Source organism: Nerophis ophidion, linkage group LG21 (assembly GCF_033978795.1).
Source record: "Nerophis ophidion isolate RoL-2023_Sa linkage group LG21, RoL_Noph_v1.0, whole genome shotgun sequence".
In the NCBI taxonomy this organism is placed as follows: Eukaryota; Metazoa; Chordata; class Actinopteri; order Syngnathiformes; family Syngnathidae; genus Nerophis; species Nerophis ophidion.
This window is the reverse complement of record NC_084631.1, coordinates 24357139-24381177: the sequence shown is the minus strand read 5'-3', so window position 1 is coordinate 24381177 and position 24039 is coordinate 24357139. Positions and strand designations below refer to the sequence as shown.

The 24039-nt window shown below is 37.3% G+C and overlaps 2 protein-coding genes across 6 annotated transcripts in view; one reads left to right on the top strand and one right to left on the bottom strand.

Annotated features, from left to right (window-relative positions):
- kpna5 (karyopherin alpha 5 (importin alpha 6)) overlaps positions 1-24039 on the top strand; it is an 89415-nt gene that overhangs the window by 32446 nt on the left and 32930 nt on the right. The gene's annotated exons all lie outside the window — the stretch shown is intronic.
- The window catches only part of zufsp (zinc finger containing ubiquitin peptidase 1), a 39617-nt gene that overhangs the window by 9674 nt on the left and 5904 nt on the right, over positions 1-24039 (bottom strand). For 2 of the 3 annotated variants that reach the window (XM_061882312.1, XM_061882309.1), the window contains exons 2-9: positions 17982-18477; positions 17813-17914; positions 13981-14076; positions 13796-13905; positions 12006-12174; positions 8900-9088; positions 2260-2425; positions 588-748 (exon numbers count right to left, since the gene is read on the bottom strand). In XM_061882312.1, the coding sequence (XP_061738296.1) occupies positions 588-748; positions 2260-2425; positions 8900-9088; positions 12006-12174; positions 13796-13905; positions 13981-14076; positions 17813-17914; positions 17982-18468 (1480 nt within the window). In that variant the 5' untranslated portion in view covers positions 18469-18477. The remainder of the gene's footprint in view (positions 1-587; positions 749-2259; positions 2426-8899; positions 9089-12005; positions 12175-13795; positions 13906-13980; positions 14077-17812; positions 17915-17981; positions 18478-24039) is intronic. The other variant, XM_061882310.1, reaches the window with a different exon arrangement.

The following is a 24039-nucleotide window of genomic DNA, read 5'->3' as shown; positions in this document are numbered from 1 at the left end:
GGTTGGACGTTGTCCTTTTTGTTTGTTGGCATTTTATGATCACGGCATTTTTGCTCATTCGTTCGTGTTGATGGGCTCATATTGCCTATCTGATTTGAAGCTAAAATATTACCACAAACGGACACTTGGCTTTGTAATCATATTTTTTTTTGCATATTTTTGTTATATTGGGGTACTTCTCACTAGTAAGTTGCAGTCTTGCTCTCTGCCCACCGAATCAAAGATTGTGTATGACTGAAAAGAGGGCTCATTGCATTCAGTTAAATAAAGGCGCTCAGGTGCTGAGAACGAAGCAGAAGTGAGACCTCTTACTTTTGATTTGAAGCTTGAGACGAAGAAATGCGAGGCTCAACAATTTGGATTGGCCAACATGTCTGTCACTCAAATGGCGGTGACTCTTGTGGTTATTTATCATTTATGGCACTAATTAAAGCCTCTATGTCAATTAATGGTGCAGCCCTACTGCCCTGCCTGCCTATTAGTGTCGGACATGGCACTGACACTCAGTGTGAGAGTCCATAGAGTCCAGGGCAAGAACATAGCAGACAAAATATTCATGTGTTCAAGTGTCAGGCTTTTGGGTGCACCTTGATGCTGCAGGTAGAGCGGGGGCAGCGAAGTCTGTATCAGTCTGGGAGTCAACTTGCTAATCCAGCGGGACTGATTGAAGTACTCTCTGACCCACTCAAAGAGCTGAGGATGGGTGCCTCCTGAGCCTGTTGGCTGGTGGAAGTCAATGATACGGCCACTGAGGGGGAGACACAAAGATTCAAAATGATTCATCCCACACTCAAATTCATGCAGATTTTAATCAAACGTAAACACACAGTTTAACAATGCTGTCTTTTGTCATGTTTTGAATCTATGTGACGAAGGAAACTTTGGTCCTTTTTTTCAATAACCACATTTAGGATCAAGTCCCAGCGTTCATTCTACTGCAATTGGGTCACTTTATTGTGAAAATCCAAGACCACCACACATTAAAATATTTAATAAAAGCTATATTTAATATTAATAAAATTTAATAAAAGTCACTAATAAAAGCAGAGCCAGCTTTTATTAGTGACTCAAATGCCACAAACAAGACGGCAAAACATGACACCCATAAGTAAGAATTAGGGGTGTCTCAATCTAATATTGATATCAGTCCGAGTATCGGGTTGTATTGGCTTGAAAGTAAAAGCGCCGATATAAGTACTCCGATACAAGCAGTCCTGCAGCGCGTTGACTTGTGTGTGGTATCATGTGCGATACAAGCACTACTGGAGCGTGCTTACTTGTGTGTGATATCATGTGCGATACAAGCAGCCCTGTACCGTGTTGGTGGGCGATATCATGTTCAATACAAACAGTCCTGCAGAGTGTTTACTTGTGTGTGATATCATGTACCAGTGCCACCCACACTGGTTTAATTGTAACTTAGATATTGGGTTTCACTATGTAAAGCGCTTTGAGTCACTTGAGGAAAAAGCGCTATATAAATATAATTCACTTCACTACACCAGCAATCCTGCGACATGTTTACTTGTGGGTGATATCATGTCCGATGCAAGCAGTCCTGCAGAGGGTTTACTTGTGTGTGATATAATGTGCGAAACAAGTAGTCCCGCGGCATGTTTACTTGTGAGTAATATCATGAGCTATATAAGCAGTCCTGCGGCGTGTGCGGCAGGGTTTAAGTCCCAACATTGCACTAGTCTGTAGGTGTTGTATGAACTTGGACTGAATACCAACTATGTTGAAATCCACGGAAAACGTGTGGACATAAACTTGCAGTCTGTAGGAGTGCAATGGAACAAACGTGCAGGACTCAAGAGATAGTCAGAAGACGGTTTTTAGTCCACGCCATTTCATTAGTTCGTCTTAAAAACATCTCTTTAACCACAACTTGAGAGGAATTGCTAGTTTTGCACATTTGACTCTATTCCCACTTTTGTCACTTTCCAATTACTTCAGTGATTCTTGTGTATTTTTCCTTCATAAGATGAGGTGGCGACTTGTCCAGGGTGTACCCTGCCTTCCGCCCGATTGTAGCTGAGATAGGCGCCAGCGCCCCCCGCGACCCCAAAAGGGAATAAGCGGTAGAAAATGGATGGATGGATGGAAGATAACCAACATTGTTCTACCGCCTGTGTATCCCACCTTGATGCGTACTAGCAACATTAGTGCCTTGAAAGGAGCAGGCAGTAATTCAAAGCTGTGCACGCATGAATCATACATCATACTGGATATGTTAGAACACATTGGCAAGCATGTCACCTGAATCCTAGAGAGGTGAGGAGCACGTAGATCTCCGTGGCGCCGATCCAAGCTCGTGTTCCTTGAAGTCGGTGGTTGAAGTGGGACGCACCTTGTGGATCCAGACCTGCTCTCCAGGCCTCCTCAATCAGGCCCTGCACGTGTGGAATACTTGGCACCACTTTGTCTGAGGACATAGAGAAGGGGTCACAAACCTTTTTGAAACCAAGAGCTACTTCTTGGGTACTGATTAATGCAAAGGGCTACCAGTTTGATACACACTTAAATAAATTGCCAGAAATAGCCAATTTTCTCAGTTTACCTTTAATAAATAAGTGTATATTATATATATATATATATATATATATATATATATATATATATATATATAAAAATGGGTATTTCGGTCTGTCATTCCGTCGTACATTTTTTTTTCCTTTTACGGAATGTTTTTTTGTAGACAGTAAATGATGAAAAAAACAATTGAACAGTTTAAAAGAGGAGAAAACAGGAAAAAAATTAAAATAAAATTTTGAAACAGTTCATCTTCCATTTCGACTCTTTAAAATTCACCCGAAAAAAAGAAGAGAAAAACTAGCTAATTCGAATATTTTTTAAAACATTTTAAAAATAATTTATGGAACATCATTAGTAATTTTTCTTGATTAAGATACATTTTTAGAATTTTGATGACATGTTTTAAATAGGTTAAAATCTAATCTGCATTTTGTATAACAAATTGATCAAGCTATATTTCTAACAAAGACAAAACATTATTTCTTCTAGATTTTCCAGAACAAAAATTGTAAAAGAAATTCAAAATACTTTGAAATAAGATTTAATTTGGATTCTAAAGATTTTCTAGATTTGCCAGAATAATATTTTTGAATTTTTATCGTAATAAGTTTGAAGAAATATTTCAAAAATATTCTCTGTCGAAATAAACAAGCTAAAATGAAGAATTAAATTAAAATGTATTTATTATTCTTTAAAATAAAAAAAAATAATTTACTTGAACATTGATTTAAATCGTCAGGAAAAAAAAGGAAAGAATTTAAAAGGTATAAAGGCATATGTGTTTAAAAATCCTAAAATCATTTTTAAGGTTGTATTTTTTCTCTAAAATTGTCTTTCTGAAAGTTATAAGAAGCAAAGTCAAAAAATAAATGAATTTATTTTAACAAGTGAAGACCAAATCTTTAAAATATTTTCTTGGATTTTCAAATTCTCTTTGAGTTTTGTCTCTTAGAATTAAAAATGTTGAGCAAAGCGAGACCAGCTTGCTAGTAAATAAATAACATTTTAAAAATAGAGGCAGCTCACTGGTAAGTGCTGCTATTTGAGCTATTTTTAGAACAGGCCAGCGGGCTACTCATCTGGTCCATACGGGCTACCTGGTGCCTGCAGGCACCGCGTTGGTGACCCCTAACAGAGGAACAAGACGATAGATAAAACTTGTTAAATGTTATTTAAGCACCACTTTGCAAGACATGGACTTACCATGAATTGATTAACGTGGACCCCGACTTAAACAAGTTGAAAAACTTATTCGGGTGTTACCATTTAGTGGTCAATTGTACGGAATATGTACTGTACTGTGCAATCTACTAATAAAAGTATCAATCAATCAATCAAAGACTGATTTAATTCTTCTACTGAACACATGTATACATCTCTTTGTGTACAACAACATACAACTTATTTGTTTGTGTACAACAATATAGGTATTGTGCCCAAGCCATCGTCAGAGATATCATCAGGTACAAATTAAGCCAAGCCCTGAACTGTCGTCAGAAATATCATGAGGTAAAAGTTAGGCGAACGCCTGAGCAGTCGTCAGAGATATCAGATACAAATTAAATGCCTGAGCCGTCAGAGATATCATCAGGTACAAATTAAGCTAAATCCTGAGCCGTCCTCAGATATACCACCAGGTAGAAATTAAGCTAACGCCTGAGCCGTCATCAGAGATATCAGGTACAAATTAAGATGACTCCTGAGCCGTAGTCAGAGATATCACCAGGTACAAATTAAGATGACTCCTTAGCCGTCCTCAGAGATATCACCAGGTAGAAATTAAGATAACGCCTGAGCCGTCATCAGAGATATCAGGTACAAATTAAGCTGACTCCTGAGCCGTCGTCAGAGATATCACCAGGTACAAATCAAGCTAACATCTGAACCGTCGTCAGAGATATCATGAGGGTTCAAATTAAGCTAACACCTGAGCCGTCGTCAGAGATATCAGGTACAAATTAAGCGAACCCCTGAGCTGTCGTCAGAATTGTCACCGGGTACAAATTAAGCTAACGCCGGAGCAGTCGTCAGAAATATATCACCAGGGTTAGGGTTAGGCCTGAGCCTTCTTTGAGTCCTAATCAGGTTAACGATGGAAAGTGTTTGGAAAAAAATGGTAGTTATAGCGGAACCTCCAAAGTCGCATATAAACCCTCTCTGTGACACTGTCTGATGTCCATATTCTATTATTTTGAAGTCAATAATAACTTTGACTGAATAGGTTTTGTTTTACAGACACATGATTATGGAAGTAAACAACAAACCAATGAAGTAAAATATTGTTATTGTTTGGTTTATTGCTAACAACAATTCCATTTGGCAAATTAATACAAACGAAATGAGGGTTAAGTAATCATTTCAATGCTCAGTGAACAATATTAGCAGACATCTTGTGTGACATCTTGTCCCCCCAGTGTTGTCCCCCTTAATACTACGCTAGTATTTAGTACTACTCTTGTAGTATTAAAAGGTAACATTACTTATTACACTCTATTAGCATTAATTAGCAACTATAGTACTTACACTCTAGTTATATATATTTTTTGTCTCTCTCTCTCTCTCTCTATATATATACTGTATATATATATTAGGGCTGCAAATCTTTGGGTGTCCCACGATTCGATTCAATATCGATTCTTGGGGTCGCAATTTGATTATATATCGATTTTTTCGATTCAACGCGATTCTCGATTCAAAAACCATATTTTTCCGATTCAAAACGATTGTGTATTCATTCAATACATAGGATTTCAGCAGGATCTACCCCAGTCTGCTGACAGGCAAGCAGAGTAGTGCATTTTTAAAAAAAAACCTTTTATAATTGTAAAGGACAATGTTTTATCAACTGATTGCAACATATTAAATTTGTTTCAACTATTAAACAAACCATAAATACGACTTATTTTATCTCTGTGAAAATATTGTCAAGCTTATGAGATGCGATGCAAGTGTAAGCCACTGTGACACTATTGTTCTTTTATTTTTATTTTTATAAATGTCTAATGATAATGTCAATGAGGCATTTTTAATCACTGCTATGCTGAAATTATAACTAATATTGATACTGTTGATGATAATATTCATATTTGTTTCACTACTTTTGGTTTGTTCTGTGTCGTGTTTGTGTCTCCTTTCAATTGCTCTGTTTATTTCAGTTCTGAGGGTTGCTGGGTCAGGTTTGGTTTTGGAATTGGATTGCATTGTTATGGTATTGCTGTGTATTGTTTTGTTGGATTGATTAAAAAAAAATAAAAAATAAAAAAAATAAATCGATTTTTCTAAAAATGCGAACCGATTCTGAATCGCACAACATGAGAATCGCGATTCGTATTCGAATGGATTTTTTTCCACACCCCTAATATATATGTGTGTATATATATATATATATACATACATATATTATTTTTTTTTTCTCCTATTAATCTTCATATGTCTTACTTGTATTTTATTCATTATCTCTACACATGGTTCTTCTATTTTACAAGTTTTATTTTTTATTTTCCAACATTCCTCAGAGCCATCTGCCTCAGGGGTTATCGGCCGTGCTTGTGGTGGCGCGTTTGTGTCAGCGTCCTGGTGGCTATGGTCTGTTGACCTCCTGGTGCAAATGGCTCCTGTGATAGTGTTTACTCACAAGTCTCCTCTGTACTCAGTCATGCAATTATTGGTCCATATAGTTGCATGTGTGTATGTTGTGTGTGCGTGCATGTGTTTGTGTTTGGTATCAGTATCCGTGCGTACATGTGATAATGGGGGATTTGGGTCACCGGGGTATTGTGTTTAACTTTGTAAAGCACTTTGCGTTGCATTTTTTTTATGTATAAAAAGCGCTATATAAGTAAAGCTTGATTTGATAGTCGTAATAAAAGGTAACACGACTTGTTACTCTAGTAGTAGTAATTAGCAGTGGTGGGCAAGCTACCTGGAAAACATAGTAAGCTAAGCTAAAAGTTACACTCCATTTAATGCAACTAAGCAACAGGGAAGCAATGACCGGAGAAGTGTAGCAAGCTACACTACAAGCTACACCGCAAACATAGCTTTCTACATCAAAGCTACATTTAATGACATTTCTATCTATGGGCCCACATGGAATTGAGAGTGTACAATACCCATTAAGGGTCCATTATTATCTCATTTAACTGTGGACACCCTACAACTACCTCTCGGGGTCCCCGCACCCCACTGTATGTATTTATTTGGTTTGCCTTTTCTTTGACCCACCCCAATGTTATTAATTTTCTCTACCTACAGTAGAAAAACAGCATCTCTCTATATCTCAACAAAAAACAATGACTTCTGTGTTGTTTGGGAACAGTTGGTAATGGTTACCTGCATCAGATAGATAGATAGATAGAGATAGATAGATAGATAGATAGATAGATAGATAGATAGATAGATAGATAGATAGATAGATAGATAGATAGATAGATAGATAGATAGATAGACAGTACTTTATTGACTCCTTCAGGAAAATTAATATTCCAGCAGCAGTGTACAGAGTTGAGATCAATTAAAAAAAATAAAAAAATAAATAAAAATAAAAAGTAAAAAGTACATAATGGGGATTTAAATGGAAACAAAATAGAGAAATATTACAATAAGAATAAAAAATAAAAAGCAACAATGGCCCTCCGTGCGTCGGTTGAGGTTGGATTGGTGGTAGCGGGGGTGTATAATTTAGCCCGGAAGAGTTAGGGATGCATGGATTCTGGGTATGTTCTGTTGTGTTTATGTTGTGTTACAGTGCGGATGTTCTCTCGAAATGTGTTTCATCATTCTTGTTTGGTGTGGGTTCAGTGTGGAGCACATTTAGTAAGAGTGTTAAAGTTGTTTCTATCACAACCCTCAATGTAACCTGTATGGCTGTTGATCAAGTATGCTTTGCAGTCACTTTCGTGTGATAGTTGCGGCCGCACATTACATGTGACCGGTCGGCACGCAGATAGCATTGTGTAAGAGCGGACGCGACGTCATGTTCCAGAGGACATTAAAGGCATTGCCACATCATGGCACGCACTCAATATTGTTGTCCGAGTGAAAATCTGAGAATATTTGCCCCGGGAGATTTCTGGGAGAGGTACTGAAATCCAGAAACCTCCCAGAAAAATCGGGGGGTCGGCAAGTATGCAACTGAGCCACATCAGAGTGATCAAAGAGCTGCATGGGGCTCCGGAGCCGCGGGTTGCCGACCCCTATACTAGAGTGTAATAAGTAACAAAGCTACTTATTACACTCTAGTATTATTAAAAATTAACAACACGTGTTACACTCTAGAAGCATTAAAAAGTAACAATGCTACTTTTTACACTCTAGTAGCATTAAAAAGTAACAACTCTACTTTTTACACTCTAGTAGTAATAAAAAGTAACCGCGCTGTATGTTACATTATAGTAGTATTACAAATTAACAACGCTACTTGTTAAACTAATAGTATTATAAAGTAACATTACTTGTTACACTCTGGTACTATTAAAAAGTAACAACACTACTTGTTACACTCTAGTAGTATTACAAATTAACATCACTTGTTACAATCTAGTAGTATTATTAATCAACAACACTACTTGTTAAACTATAGTAGTATTAAAAATTAACTTGTTACAATTAATTAGTATTAAAAATTAACACTACTTGTTACACTCTAGTAGTATTAATAACACAATTTTTTACACTCTAGTAGTTAAAAATTAACAATACTTGTTACGTTCTAATAGTATTCTTAAGTAACAACAGTTACACTTTAGTAGTATTAATAGGTAACAAGACTACTTGTTACACGGTAGTACTATTACAAAGTAACAACTTGTTACACTCTAGTAGTATTAAAAAGTAACTACTTGTTACACTGTAGTACTATTACAAAGTAAGAACTTGTTACACTCTAGTAGTATTAAAGAGTAACTACTTAGTAGTATTACCAAGTAACAACTATTTCTTACTCGAGTAGTGATAAAAAGTAACTACTTAGTAGTATTACAAACACTACTTGTTACACTCATATAGTGTTAAAAAGTAAGCTGTTTCTTTATACTCCAGTAGTATAAAAGAGTAACTACTTGTTACTCCAGTAGTATAAATTAAAAAGTTACACTGTAGTAGTGTTTAACACCACTAGAGTAACAAGTAGTGTTGTTGATTTGTAATAGTGTACTTTTTAAAACTCTACGAGAGTGTAACTACTTGTTACACTTTAGTAGTATTACAAAGTAACAACACTACTTGTTACACTCGAGTAGTGTTAAAAAGTAACAACTCTACTTGTTATAGCCGCTTTAATATTCCTAGGCTAATTGATTTGCCGTGTTGTTTCGTAGCGTAAAGGTAAGGTTTGTATTTGATTGGGTTGAGTGTGATGGAGTACCTGGGAAGGAGGGTGCATACATCTCGATTCTGAGTAGCGATGACAGCAGCATCTGGAAGTTTCTGTAGCCACAGCCCCAGCCTTTGTCCCCCGTTGAGGAGCAGTAGTGGTCAGTGTCCGCGCTTAACCACACATGCACACATTCTCTGCACTCAATCTGATAGTACTCGTACAAGGCGGCCATGACACCTAGACACAGACAGATGGTACATTACAATCCTACAAGGCGCATGACACCTAGACACAGAGAGAAAGAGTACATACGAATACTCAAACAAGGTGGCAGAGTACATTACAATCTGTGCCCTACTACCTGAACCCGAGCACCAGAGGAAGAGGCCTACTATCACAGAAAAAGTGGAACTGCTTAATGCAGGGCAAAATGAACTAGCCTTAGGCTAGCTCGACTGTTATCAGGCTAAGTTACATTACTGGAACTACCATTGTTATATTAATTTGTGGTCATTAGCACTGCAAAGATAATCCATAAACGATGAGTACTACACAGAATATATGATGCAATGAGAGGTTTAAGAGTGTAAAAAGTGTTTAGGGGCAGAGCAAGTGTTTCTAAGAGTGTAACAACTGTCAATTAACAATATGGGGAAGGTTTATAAGAGTGTGTGGAAGATTTAAAAAAGAGCTAAATTGCATACAATATTCATATAATTCCTAAAATAAACAGTGCCACTACTTTGCACAAATACACGCAGCACAATGGGATCTGGAACGCAACTCCCACTATAATTAAGATATCATTGAATTCTACGACCCATAAATAGAGCTAGATATAAATCAGCATAAAACTTAGACAATTTTTATGATCCACAAGGGAAATGGTTACATGAATGTCTGTAGTCCAAGTGCAGCCCGCTGACATCTTCAGTTTGGCCCGCCAGACGTCACCAATTTATTAAGGAGTCAGGCCTGCGGAATGCCAGCTTAATTTTAAAAAGGTGCCATATGTAGTAATGTGGCCAAAAATGTTACTGCAATCACGGTCAAAATGATGTAGTGCCTCACACTCTCCATGACTGAGGTTGCCAGATACGCAGCCGAATCCAAATCCTACGCCAAGAAACTTTAAATGAAAATCGACGAGTCCTAAGCTGTAGGTTTCTCTATGCTTATGCTTCTTGCAAGATGATTTACTAATTAATTATGCCTCATTTTACTGTTGTCAAATAGCCAGATGTATTTGCAAAGTTACGCAGCAATATTTTCGTCAGGAGTCGGGACAGATAGTTGGCATTACCCTGCTAAATTAATGTCTATTTTGACCGCATGGACCCCCATCGAAATAATTATATATAATAACATAATATATATTATATATCGCATAGGCCAACTTTGATGGCAAGCCAAGGCCAACACTAGAGTTACCGCCACATTTTGTTCAGCATAACTCCATGTTGCATCCAACGTGACGCACTGCATTCTCTTCACCATCTTTCAATGCAGAGTGCAATTCTATGAGCCAACAAACGTTACGCAAAAATCATATACTACTACCACGTCAAAACATGTAATGCATTATATTGTGCCAAGCAAATACCACCCCATATGTGCCTGATGCACATACAGTGCCAGGAACCGCTATTAGCCATGCTAATGTTGGAACACATTTCATCAGAGTATTAGCATATTGAGAAGGAAATAGGCACTAACATGACCCATATCCACATAGGTTGTCGAAAATATATTTTGCCCTGTAAGTTGGATGACACATTGACATACATGCTAACGGGCATATATTTTCCGTATGTTGTTTTGTCATTGACCGGGCTAGCATGCTTTGCATCACGTGAGGAGCTGAGTACCACCAAAATAAGCATTTGTTGCACGAACATACTAACCGTGTTAGACAAGATCATAGACTGTATTGGACAATATAGTTTAATTACGAAATGTCCATTTCCATGTATTACAGGTAATAAGACGTAAATACCTTACTTATTTATCAAGGAGAAAAATAGCAAGTTTGGCGTCAGATGAAAAAAATCGTCTCCGCCTTCAATCGTGTCCATCTTTCAAAGGAATACACGATACAAATCCTTGTTTTGTTCCTGGCTTTGTTATGAATAAGTTGAGAATCGTAACGACGCCTTTTAGATTTACTAATGTCTGACATGTTTAGTAACTTTACCAGTGGCAATAGCTCGACACTCAGATTTTTTTTAATTGGTCAAACGACGGAGAGCGGGGCATCGAAATGAAAACAACAACAATATTTTGGCGCTGTAAATCTAATTTTGGAAAGAGCATATCCCAGCTGAACCACCATCATCAGTTATAAAGGTATTCAAAAAGAACATGATTTATTAACGACTTTTGACATATCAGGAGCATTTAATAATGACTTGACATGAAATTATTTCATATGGCACCTTTAAACATCTGCCGGCCAAATTGCTACAACTTGGCTGACATCCCCTGGACAATGTGAGTAAAGAAGGTCAATGCCCATGCATTGAACTTAAAAAAGAAGGGTGGTCACTTGTACAACCCTATCTAAACAACCTATTCCACTCATTGTGCAAAAAAACTGCAAATACAGAAAGTCAACATATACAGTCTCATAACGCAAACTAAAAAATGTCCAAACATACACAATTCAAAATTACAACCATTCAAATGAACAATGCATGCTGGGAAAAATGCAAAACACTCTCCAAACTTAACTATGTTTGGCACATTTTAACTGCTTAATTTTTCTAACTACAAAGCTTTAAGGAGCTCACTTTAGCTTCCTAGCTTCAAGTGGATAGTCCGTGTTTTATAGCGTATTAGCCCAAAAAAAAAAGAAATAAATGAAGCAACCAGCACTGGCTCTCAAACGTAAGCACACCATGCAACTAATGAGGTAGGAGTCTAAATTTCACCTACTCTTAATACCCAATTATGTTAATTATATATCTGTGATATTATTATATTAATAGGATACATACTTTCGGACAAATCTTTTTAGCCCAATGTGGCCCCCAAGTCATAAGTTTGGACACCCATGGCATTAAACATAGTTTTGCCATTAAATTCTGGTATTGTTAAAGCATGTACAGTATTGTACAAAATAGGAGTACAGACCTAGAATTTTTCCCCCACATACCCTGAGTTCTGGTCCTGCCATCGTCAACTCCTGAGGCGAGCGACTCCAACAACTCCACCCTTTTACAGTGATACTCTGCTGGGGCCAAGACGCCTCTGGCCACATCCCTCGCCATGTTTCTTTCCATCTGGGAGCGATAGCTGCCACTGCCATCCAGGCCAAACTGCCTCTGCGAATTTAAAACGCCCGCACAGATCTGGGTTACATGCAGGGTCTTGGCGCAACACTTCATATTGTGACACTGCAACAGGTTCTACTGCACCACTTCCACAACCACACAAGTCACATGGCTGGACGATTAAGGCAAAAACAATAATCACTATTATTTTGATTGATATTGAAATGTCAATTAATAAAAACGACTATCAATTTTGGAAACATGACTACCGTATTTCCTTGAATTGCCGCTGGGGCGCTAATTAATTTAAAACCACTTCTCACTCCTGCGCCTACTAAAGGCATGCGGTAAAAGTAAGCATGCGCTAATTATTTTAAAAACTCTTCTCACTCCGGCACTTACCAAAGGCATGCAGTAAAAATTTGAATGTGATGTAAGCTTGGACCTTAAATCCTACTGAATAGCTCTTAATCTTCTTTCCTTTATGCCATTTGAAATTACCGGTATTGAAATCAGCCTCCTCCATTTTGAAAATGATGACAGGGGAAGTGTCACTCGTGATGTCACGAGTTATTAATTAAGCATGCGCTAATTATTTTGGGAAGCGAGTTTGACCCGGCAGTAATTCAAGGCAGGCGCATACTATATGCCCTGCGACAATTCAAGGAAATACGGTATTTAATGTACCACTAAAACCCAGCTTTAAATATAATCAAATAAAAAAAATGAATATTAATTAGTAACAGATAAGCAAGTAAAATTAAATCAGTAACAAAAAATTGAAATAGCGATAGTCCAAAACAATTACAAAATTCAGTTTTTTACCTCTTACACGTATTTTACCACTATAAAATGTGTGCTTTTTGCGTTATAAATAACATTTAATAAAATGCAAAAATCCACACATTTATTGGTGCAATACATATTTGGACATGTTTAACCAGTATTTTAATTCAAAGCATAATAATAAGGGAATAAGCGGTAGAAAATGGATGGATGGATGGATAAGTGCTTTTGGCATTATGCTTTTGTAAGGTACTTTTTTGAAACCTTTTGATTTGTTTGCGCGGTCAGACAGGATGTTGTGCACCGCGCTGTTATTGTGAAGGGGGGAAGTGAGCTGCTGTTCTGAGCTTGATGAGTAAGGAGAAGACTTGAGGCTGGTAAAAAAAAACAAAAAACAAAAACAAAACAGGATTCTCAAGTTGCGACTGTTTTTTGTACATTGATCTTACATCCATGATGTCGTTCACAACAACACAAGCAGATGAGATGTGTTGCGAGTGCAAGATTGTTCTTGCTAGCTTTAGCTTCCTTGTTTCAAGTGGTCGTCTCTATATCGTTTAGTTCAGGATGAATGGGCGTACTGGAAAAATGATTTTCCCAAACAAATGTTCTTTCTCAACACAAAGACAGCATTTTTTTCATATTTGTGTAAATTTCCCGGATATTCTGTGTTTTACAGCGTATCGGCCAAAAAAATTAATAAATGAACCAACCACCACTGGCTCTCAAATGTAAGCACACCATGCAACAAATAGAAAGTGTGATGTAGGGTAGCAAGTAACGACAGAGCTGAACTTACACAGAACACCAAGAAGATGAAATCTAAAATAAAGTTAAATTGAGTGAAATATTTCAAATATTATACGAGGGGTTTCTCTGTTCAGACCTGCAACTTCTTGAACTCCTCCCTCTCTAGACGGCTCTCTTCCACCTTTCTCTTCTTCTCCATTTCCTGTTGAAGTCTCCAGGCCAGTGTTTCGTCAGACTCAGAGGTCCCTGAAGCAAGAAGCATAGGCGCAGGGCTGAATGTGTGTCTCGTTCGAAGCACAAGATGTTGCGGTACGATCCCACCTGCTCCACTGTCTAAGTGCAGTTCCACGTGTTGCTGCAGGGAGGCGCTGTCAATGCAAACAACTGGGCACAGTGGGCACTCAAGTGCTTCGTCTCCTGAAAAAAACAGTAAGTCCACTGAGGCAGTGTTGTCGATTCCACTTATAAGAAGCCAATTTGAGCGTATTATCACGTCAGGGCTTTTGCCGTAATGCCTAAAAAATTGACCAACATTTACAGCAAGAACATGCTGTGACTGCCCTTGACTTTTTACTTGTTAGTGGATGAGGGATGTAACAATATACAATGATAATTATCATAATAATGATGGTTATCTTCATTAACCAAACTGCTTTGTGTTTAATTTTCACAAGTAAACACCGTTTTTTTTTACATTTCTTGTGTGTTTTTCACGACACAAAGGTGTTACCTCAAAAATCATTCATGTGACACAGCATGTTGTTAATGTTTTTTTGTGTATAGTTAATTCCTATAGGACATATGTCTGCTCAAACTCTTAACGGATCTGTCCGATACAGCGTCTACATGTACATATGAATGAACATAACTTAAAATACTTAAAAAAAAAAAAAAAAAAACTCGTATCAAAATATAAAAACAGATAAAGGCATCATGTCATGACAAAAAGCTGAAAATTTGATATTATTAAAGAATAAAAAAACGTAATATTTGACATGATGGTATTACGTTCACACCCCAACACTGCTTTACCTAACAATCAGTAATCATGATTTCAATATGGATAACAAAAATCTTAATTATTACTTTGGCCATAATTGGCAGCCTGACATCTCCTACATGAACACTTTTTATATATATATATTAACCCAGTTTCCATAGGAGTTGGGAAATTGTGTTAGATGTAAATATAAACGGAATACAATGATTTGCAAATCATTTTCAACCCATATTCAGTTAAATATGCAACAAAGACAACATATTTGATGTTCAAACTGATAAAAAATTTTTTTGTGCGAATAATCATTTGATGCCAGCAACACGTGAAAAAAAAGTTGGGAAAGGTGGCAATAAATACTGATAAAGTTAAGGAATGCTCATCAAACACTTATTTGGAACATCCCACAGGTGTGCAGGCTAATTGGGAACAGGTGGATGCCATGATTGGGTATAAAAACAGCTTCCCAAAAAATGCTCAGTCTTTCACAAGAAAGGATGGGGCGAGGTACACCCCTTTGTCCACAACTGCGTGAGCAAATAGTCAAACAGTTTAAAAACAATGTTTCTCTAAGTGCAATTGCAAGAAATTTAGGGATTTCAACATCTACGGTCCATATCATCATCAAAAGGTTCAGAGAATCTGGAGAAATCACTGTTCGTAAGCGGCATGGCCGGAAACTAACATTTTTCAAAGCTTCAACAATTAGTTTCCTCAGTTTCTAAACGTTTATTGAGTGTTGTTAAAAGAAAAGGTGATGTAACACAGTGGTGAACATGCCCTTTCCCAACTACTTTGGCACGTGTTGCAGCCATGAAATTCCAAGTTATTATTTCCCCCCAAAAAATTAAGTTTATGAGTTTGAACATCAAATATGTTCCCTTTGTAGTGCATTCAATTGAATATGGGTTGAAAAGGATTTGCAAATCATTGTATTCCGTTTATATCTACATCCAACATAACTCATATGGAAACAGGGTTTTAATATCAACATGTAAGCTTTTTATTACATTGTGCCTTTATCTCTATTTTTATATTTCGATAGACAGGTATTGTTTTATGTACATGTAGATGCTGTATCGGGACATATCCATTAAGAGTTTGAGCCGAAATATGTCGTATAACAATTAACTATACACAATAAAACCTTAACAAAATGCTATGTCACAGGAATGTTTTTTAATGCAATAACTTTGTGAAATGAACAAACCCACAACATGTAAAAACATTGTGTTTACTTTTTGATCTCAATATAAAACACAAAGTAGTTTGGCTAATGAAGACAAAGTCTAATAAACAAGCTTTGTCTTCTTTAACACCATGTGTTAGCTCAACAGTTTGGCCAACAAAAATAAACAGGAGTGATACCTCTCACATCTAATACACAATCTTCACGGCCTGCGTTTAATTCGAAGAGATGACAAACCATTATAGCTAGCATTGATGTTTTTGGAACACTAAAAAAGTCAGCAGCTCAATAAAGAACGAGTGAGCATCCAAGTAAACAAACTGAAGACTTTATAAACAAGTTGTGGCAACGTTCCCGATACATACCTGCTGCATGTTTCCTCACGTTATTAACTCTCAGTCACAGCAAGATGCTGTGTTAAGAAAATGAAAGCAACATCTCCTCCAAGGTATACTTTTAGCGTGGGACAGATGCGTTTGTCTCTAAAATCGTCCACACCTGTCGTCATCTAATAGCAGCAGTGCGGTCTTGAACGCACACTGAGACTACAAGGAAATGAAGCGAGGGGGAATAAATTTAAATGAAACGTTTGGCTCCGTTTACTCCAAAAGGAAGTCTACGGAGCAAAGTCTGTGTAGTTGCTTTCCGCCATGTTTCAAGCCAAACGACTTTAGTGTGCATGCGCCGGTGCTGCTTTCAGTCTGTTTCCAGGAAGTAAGCAGTGTTTCCTAGGATGCATTAATAAATGACAGTTTTTGGGTAATTAAAAATATAAAATATTACCTACCGAAATTTTACCGCGGTTTATCATCATACCATTTACCGTTACATCCCTAGTACAGCGATACGCCTTTTTTTGTTTCTGTTTTCCAAAATGGCGCTGCTGTAGTGGCTGCTGTAGGCAGGAGCTCTGTGCTCTTGTATCATCCTTTTGTGTTTCCCTCTTGTTTTCATGTGTTATTATATTTTTTTGTCTTTTGGTCCGGGACCCTTTGGGACTGTGTGACAAGGGGTGTCACTTTCGTGACCTCTGTGGTGCTTTTTTTGTGGACTTCTGGATCTGCCTCCCGGGAGCCTTTTGGCCATGGAGACCAGCTGCTGGGTCTCTGCCACACCGGAGTCGCTTTGGAGGGACTGGAGGAGATGCGGATGAGGGGACAGGGCTGCGGAGCTGGCACTGAGCGCTGGGACGGAGAGACTTCGCGGTGTCTTGGCTGGGTGAGCAGGTGTCGGACACCTCAGTCGGCTGTCCTGGTTGCTTTGTTGGGTCTGCTCCTGTCACTGGCCATCCTCCCTCCACCCCAGCGGACGATGGCGTGGAACACCGCAGAGGCCACCACAGTGGATATGTTTCTTTTACTTTTTATTCATAGCTGTATGTAGAAGTGTCTGGTTGTATCTGCTGCTTTAATGTCTTTAATGTCCTATGTGTTCTTTGATGTTTGATGTTTCCCTCTTACACACATGTAAGAGGGATGTGTACTATGGCTATGAGTTGTTGTTTTTTTCCCTTGGCCTCAGTCTGCATCCCCTCTCCAGGGCCCAGGCTAAGACAGATTTTTTTATTTTATTTTAATCTTCTATTCCCCCCCCTTGTTTACCTGTATCTCACCTTTTTTTTGTAAGGGGCGCTGGAAGCCGGCAGACCCGTCAGCGATCCTGTTCTGTCTCCCTTTTAATGTTTGTCTGATCTTGAATGGGATTGTGCTGAAAATTGTAATTTTCCTGAAGGAACTCTCCTGACGGAATAAATAAAGTACTATCTAATCTATCTAATCTAACCCAACCCCAAAAAAAGTCATATTCGGAACGCATGTGCCGGATGCACCAACCGTGTTCATCCAACTTCAATCAAACAAGAGTCTCTCAAGTTGCGACTGCTGTTTGTACACTGATCTTACATCCATGATGTCGTTCACAACAAAACAAGCAAGGTTCTAACAAAAGTACCAAATGTTGCAACACACCTTGTCGAGCAGGGTGGTGATCCTGCAGATGTAACTCAACGTGCTCCTGCAGGATTAGGCTGCTGCTGAAGACCAGCGTACACATGGGGCAAGAGAACCGCTCTGCAAAAGAGGAACTGTACCTTAATACCAAGTCGCTCAGAGTTTCATAACAGAAAAGGAAAATGACCATTTTGGGGGGAAGAGAGTTGCTTCTGTTTGGCAGCTTTTTGTTTCGGAACGCCGGTGACGTCCTGCTCTGGGTGTGGACTTTCAGGGGTTGACGACATGGCTGGATCCACCTCCAATGTTAAAACAACTTCACTTGGCATGGAAATGGTATCACACTCCTGGGGTGAGAATGAAGCACTATGAGCTCCAAAGGGTGCAGCATCTCGCTCCGTGCTACACCCGCTCTCAGCCTGGGGCTCTACGCTGTCGGTGAAGCTGGTGACGCTTGTGCACGGAGTGCCGGATGAGGTGTGAGGTGAACTCTGGGGCTGCGAACAGCTCTCTGGGTGGGCGATGCTTATGTGGAAGGCTAGTTCGTCGCAGGACACCCCGGACAAAGAACACAGCGGGCAGTGGACGTCATTGTCCAGGTGGCTTAGGAGAAGATGTGTTTTCATGTCTTCCTCCAACATGATTTCCTCGCTGCAAATCTCACATGTCAGCATGACCACAGCCTGCGGAAAAACACATTACACCTTAGGGCTGCACCGTCAATCGACATCCCGGTTTTAATTAGAGCCAAAAAGGTTTGCTTCTGCGACGTCACCGGCATTTAAGTGACCGACATGTTGGCCAATCAGAATGGTTTAACCTCGCGTTTAACAATGTGTATTCGTGGTGTATAATATTGGATAGGAAATAACCACATTTCAATGGTCAAATCAACATCACAACCTGACATTGATTAAACGTGTTGTTTCAATGTTGCATTTGTGTTGTGGAACATTGGTTGGGAAATGACCAAATTTCAATGGTCAAATCAACATCACAACCTGACTTTGATTAAACGTTGTCAAGAAGGATGTTGTTTCAACAATGTGTATTTGTGTTGTAGAATATTGGTTAGGAAATAACCACATTTCAATGGCCAAAATCAACATCACAACCTGACATTGATTAAACGTCGTCAAGAACGCTGTTGTTTCAACATCGTGTATTTGTGTTGTAGAATATTGGTTAGGAAATGACCAAATTTCAATGGCCAAAATCAACATCACAGCCTGACATTGACTAAACGTCGTCAAGAAGCATGTTGTTTCAACGTGTATTTATGTTGTAGAATGTTGGTTGGGAAATGAACACATTTCAATGGTCAAATCAACATCACAAACTGACATTGATTAAACGTATTTAAGAAGGTTGTTTCAACAATGTGTATTTGTGTTGTAGAATATTGGTTGTGAAATAACCAAATTTCAATGTTCAAATCAACATCACAACCTGACATTGATTAAACTTCGTCAAAAAGGATGTTGTTTCAACAATGTCATTTGTGTTTTAGAACATTGGTTAGGAAATGACCAAATTTCAATGGCCAAAATCAACATCACAACCTGACATTAAATAAACGTCGTTAAGAAGCATGTTGTTTCAACAACGTGTATTTGTGTTGTAGAATATTGGTTAGGAAATGACCAAATTTCAATGACCAAAATCAACATCACAACCTGACATTGATTAAACATTGTCAAGAAGGATGTTGTTTCAACGTGTATTTATGTTGTAGAATGTTGGTTGGGAAATGAACACATTTCAATGGTCAAATCAACATCACAACCTGACATTGATTAAACGTCGTCAAGAAGGTTGTTTCAACAATGTGTATTTGTGTTGTAGAATATTGGTTGGGAAATAACTACATTTCAATGGTCAAAACAACATCACAACCTGACATTGATTAAACTTAGTCAAAAAGGATGTTGTTTCAACAATGTGTATTTGTGTTGTAGAATATTGGTTAGGAAATGACCATGTTTCAATGGCCAAAATCAACATCACAACCTGACATTAAATAAACGTCGTTAAGAAGCTTGTTGTTTCAACAATGTGTATTTGTGTTGTAGAATACTGGTTGGGAAATGACCATGTTTCAATGGTCAAATGAACATCACAACCTGACATTGATTAAAGTTAGTCAAAAAGGATGTTGTTTCAACAATGTGTATATTTGTGTTGTAGAATATTGGTTGGGAAATTACCATGTTTCAATGGTCAAATGAACATCACAACCTGACATTGATTAAAGTTAGTCAAAAAGGATGTTGTTTCAACAATGTGTATATTTGTGTTGTAGAATATTGGTTAGGAAATGACCAAATTTCAATGGCCAAAATCAACATCACAACCTGACATTGATTAAACGTCATTAAGAAGCATGTTTCAACGTGTATTTATGTTGTTGAATGTTGGTTGGGAAATTACCACATTTTAATGGTCAAATCAACATCACAACCTGACATTGATTAAACGTCGTCAAGAAGGTTGTTTCAACAATGCGTATTTGTGTTGTAGAATATTGGTTAGGAAATGACCAAATTTCAATGACCAAAATCAACATCACAACCTGACATTGATTAAACGTCATCAAGAAGGTTGTTTCAACAATGCGTATTTGTGTTGTAGAATATTGGTTAGGAAATGACCAAATTTCAATGACCAAAATCAACATCACAACCTGACATTGATTAAACATGGTCAAGAAAGATGTTGTTTCAACGTGCATTTATGTTGTAGAATGTTGGTTGGGAAATGAACACATTTCAATGGTCAAATCAACATCACAACCTGACATTGATTAAACGTCGTCAAAAAGCATGTTGTTTCAACAATGTTTATTTGTGTTGTAGAATATTGGTTGGGAAATAACTAAATTTCAATGGTCAAATCAACATCACAACCTGACATTGATTAAACTTAGTCAAAAAGGATGTTGTTTCAACAATGTGTATTTGTGTTGTAGAATATTGGTTAGGAAATGACCATGTTTCAATGGCCAAAATCAACATCACAACCTGACATTAAATAAACGTCGTTAAGAAGCTTGTTGTTTCAACAATGTGTATTTGTGTTGTAGAATACTGGTTGGGAAATGACCATGTTTCAATGGTCAAATGAACATCACAACCTGACATTGATTAAAGTTAGTCAAAAAGGATGTTGTTTCAACAATGTGTATATTTGTGTTGTAGAATATTGGTTGGGAAATTACCATGTTTCAATGGTCAAATGAACATCACAACCTGACATTGATTAAAGTTAGTCAAAAAGGATGTTGTTTCAACAATGTGTATATTTGTGTTGTAGAATATTGGTTAGGAAATGACCAAATTTCAATGGCCAAAATCAACATCACAACCTGACATTGATTAAACGTCATTAAGAAGCATGTTTCAACGTGTATTTATGTTGTTGAATGTTGGTTGGGAAATTACCACATTTTAATGGTCAAATCAACATCACAACCTGACATTGATTAAACGTCGTCAAGAAGGTTGTTTCAACAATGCGTATTTGTGTTGTAGAATATTGGTTAGGAAATGACCAAATTTCAATGACCAAAATCAACATCACAACCTGACATTGATTAAACGTCATCAAGAAGGTTGTTTCAACAATGCGTATTTGTGTTGTAGAATATTGGTTAGGAAATGACCAAATTTCAATGACCAAAATCAACATCACAACCTGACATTGATTAAACATGGTCAAGAAAGATGTTGTTTCAACGTGCATTTATGTTGTAGAATGTTGGTTGGGAAATGAACACATTTCAATGGTCAAATCAACATCACAACCTGACATTGATTAAACGTCGTCAAAAAGCATGTTGTTTCAACAATGTTTATTTGTGTTGTAGAATATTGGTTGGGAAATAACTAAATTTCAATGGTCAAATCAACATCACAACCTGACATTGATTGAACTTCGTCAAAAAGGATGTTGTTTCAACAATGTAGATTTGTGTTGTAGAATATTGGTTAGGAAATGACCAAATTTCAATGGCCAAAATCAACATCACAACCTGACATTGACTAAACGTCGTCAAGAAGCATGTTGTTTCAACGTGTATTTATGTTGTAGAATGTTGGTTGGGAAATGAACACATTTCAATGTTTAAATCAACATCACAACCTGACATTGATTACATTTCGTCAAAAAGGATGTTGTTTCAACAATGTAATTTGTGTTATTGAATATTGGTTAGGAAATGACCAAATTTCAATGACCAAAATCAACATCACAACCTGACATTGATTTAACGTCGTCAAGAAGGTTGTTTCAACAATGCATATTTGTGTTGTAGAATATTGGTTAGGAAATGACCAAATTTCAATGAGCAAAATCAACATCACAACCTGACATTGATTAAACATGGTCAAGAAGGATGTTGTTTCAACGTGTATTTATGCTGTAGAATGATGGTTGGGAAATGACCAAATTTCAATGGCCAAAATCAACATCACAACCTGACATTGATTAAACGTCGTCAAGAAGCATGTTGTTTCATCGTGTATTTTATGTTGTTGAATGTTGGTTGGGAAATTACCACATTTCAATGGTCAAATCAACATCACAACCTGACATTGATTAAACGTCGTCAAGAAGGTTGTTTCAACAATGCGTATTTGTGTTGTAGAATATTGGCTAGGAAATTACCAAATTTCAATGACCAAAATCAACATCACAACCTGACATTGATTAAACGTCATCAAGAAAGTTGTTTCAACAATGCGTATTTGTGTTGTAGAATATTGGTTAGGAAATGACCAAATTTCAATGACCAAAATCAACATCACAACCTGACATTGATTAAACATGGTCAAGATAGATGTTGTTTCAACGTGCATTTATGTTGTAGAATGTTGGTTGGGAAATGAACACATTTCAATGGTCAAATCAACATCACAACCTGACATTGATTAAACGTCGTCAAAAAGCATGTTGTTTCAACAATGTTTATTTGTGTTGTAGAATATTGGTTGGGAAATAACAAAATTTCAATGGTCAAATCAACATCACAACCTGACATTGATTGAACTTCGTCAAAAAGGATGTTGTTTCAACAATGTAGATTTGTGTTGTAGAATATTGGTTAGGAAATGACCAAATTTCAATGGCCAAAATCAACATCACAACCTGACATTGATTAAACGTCGTCAAGAAGCATGTTGTTTCAACGTGTATTTATGTTGTAGAATGTTGGTTGGGAAATGAACACATTTCAATGGTCAAATTAACATCACGAACTGACATTGATTAAACGTCTTTAAGAAGGTTGTTTCAACAATGTGTATTTGTGTTGTAGAATATTGGTTGGGAAATAACCACATTTCAATGTTCAAATCAACATCACAACCTGACATTGATTAAATTTAGTCAAAAAGGATGTTGTTTCAACAATGTAATTTGTGTTGTAGAATATTGGTTAGGAAATGACCAAATTTCAATGGCCAAAATCAACATCACAACCTGACATTGATTAAACGTCGTCAAGAAGCATGTTGTTTCAACGTGTATTTGTGTTGTAGAATATTGGTTGGGAAATGACCAAATTTCAATGGCCAAAATCAACATCACAACCTGACATTGATTAAACGTCGTCAAGAAGCATGTTGTTTCAATGTGTATTTATGTTGTTGAATGTTGGTTGGGAAATTACCACATTTCAATGGTGAAATCAACATCACAACCTGCCATTGATTAAACGTCGTCAAGAAGGTTGTTTCAACAATGCGTATTTGTGTTGTAGAATATTGGTTAGGAAATGACCAAATTTCAATGACCAAAATCAACATCACAACCTGACAATGATTAAACATGGTCAAGAAAGATGTTGTTTCAACGTGCATTTATGTTGTAGAATGTTGGTTGGGAAATGAACACATTTCAATGGTCAAATCAACATCACAACCTGACATTGATTGAACTTTGTCAAAAAGGATGTTTCAACAATGTAGATTTGTGTTGTAGAATATTGGTTAGGAAATGACCAAATTTCAATGGCTAAAATCAACATCACACCCTGACATTGATTAAACGTCGTCAAGAAGCATGTTGTTTCAACGTGTATTATGTTGTAGAATGTTGGTTGGGAAATGAACACATTTCAATGGTCAAATCAACATCACAAACTGACATTGATTAAACGTCTTTAAGAAGGTTGTTTCAACAATGTGTATTTGCGTTGTAGAATATTGGTTGGGAAATAACCACATTTCAATGTTCAAATCAACATC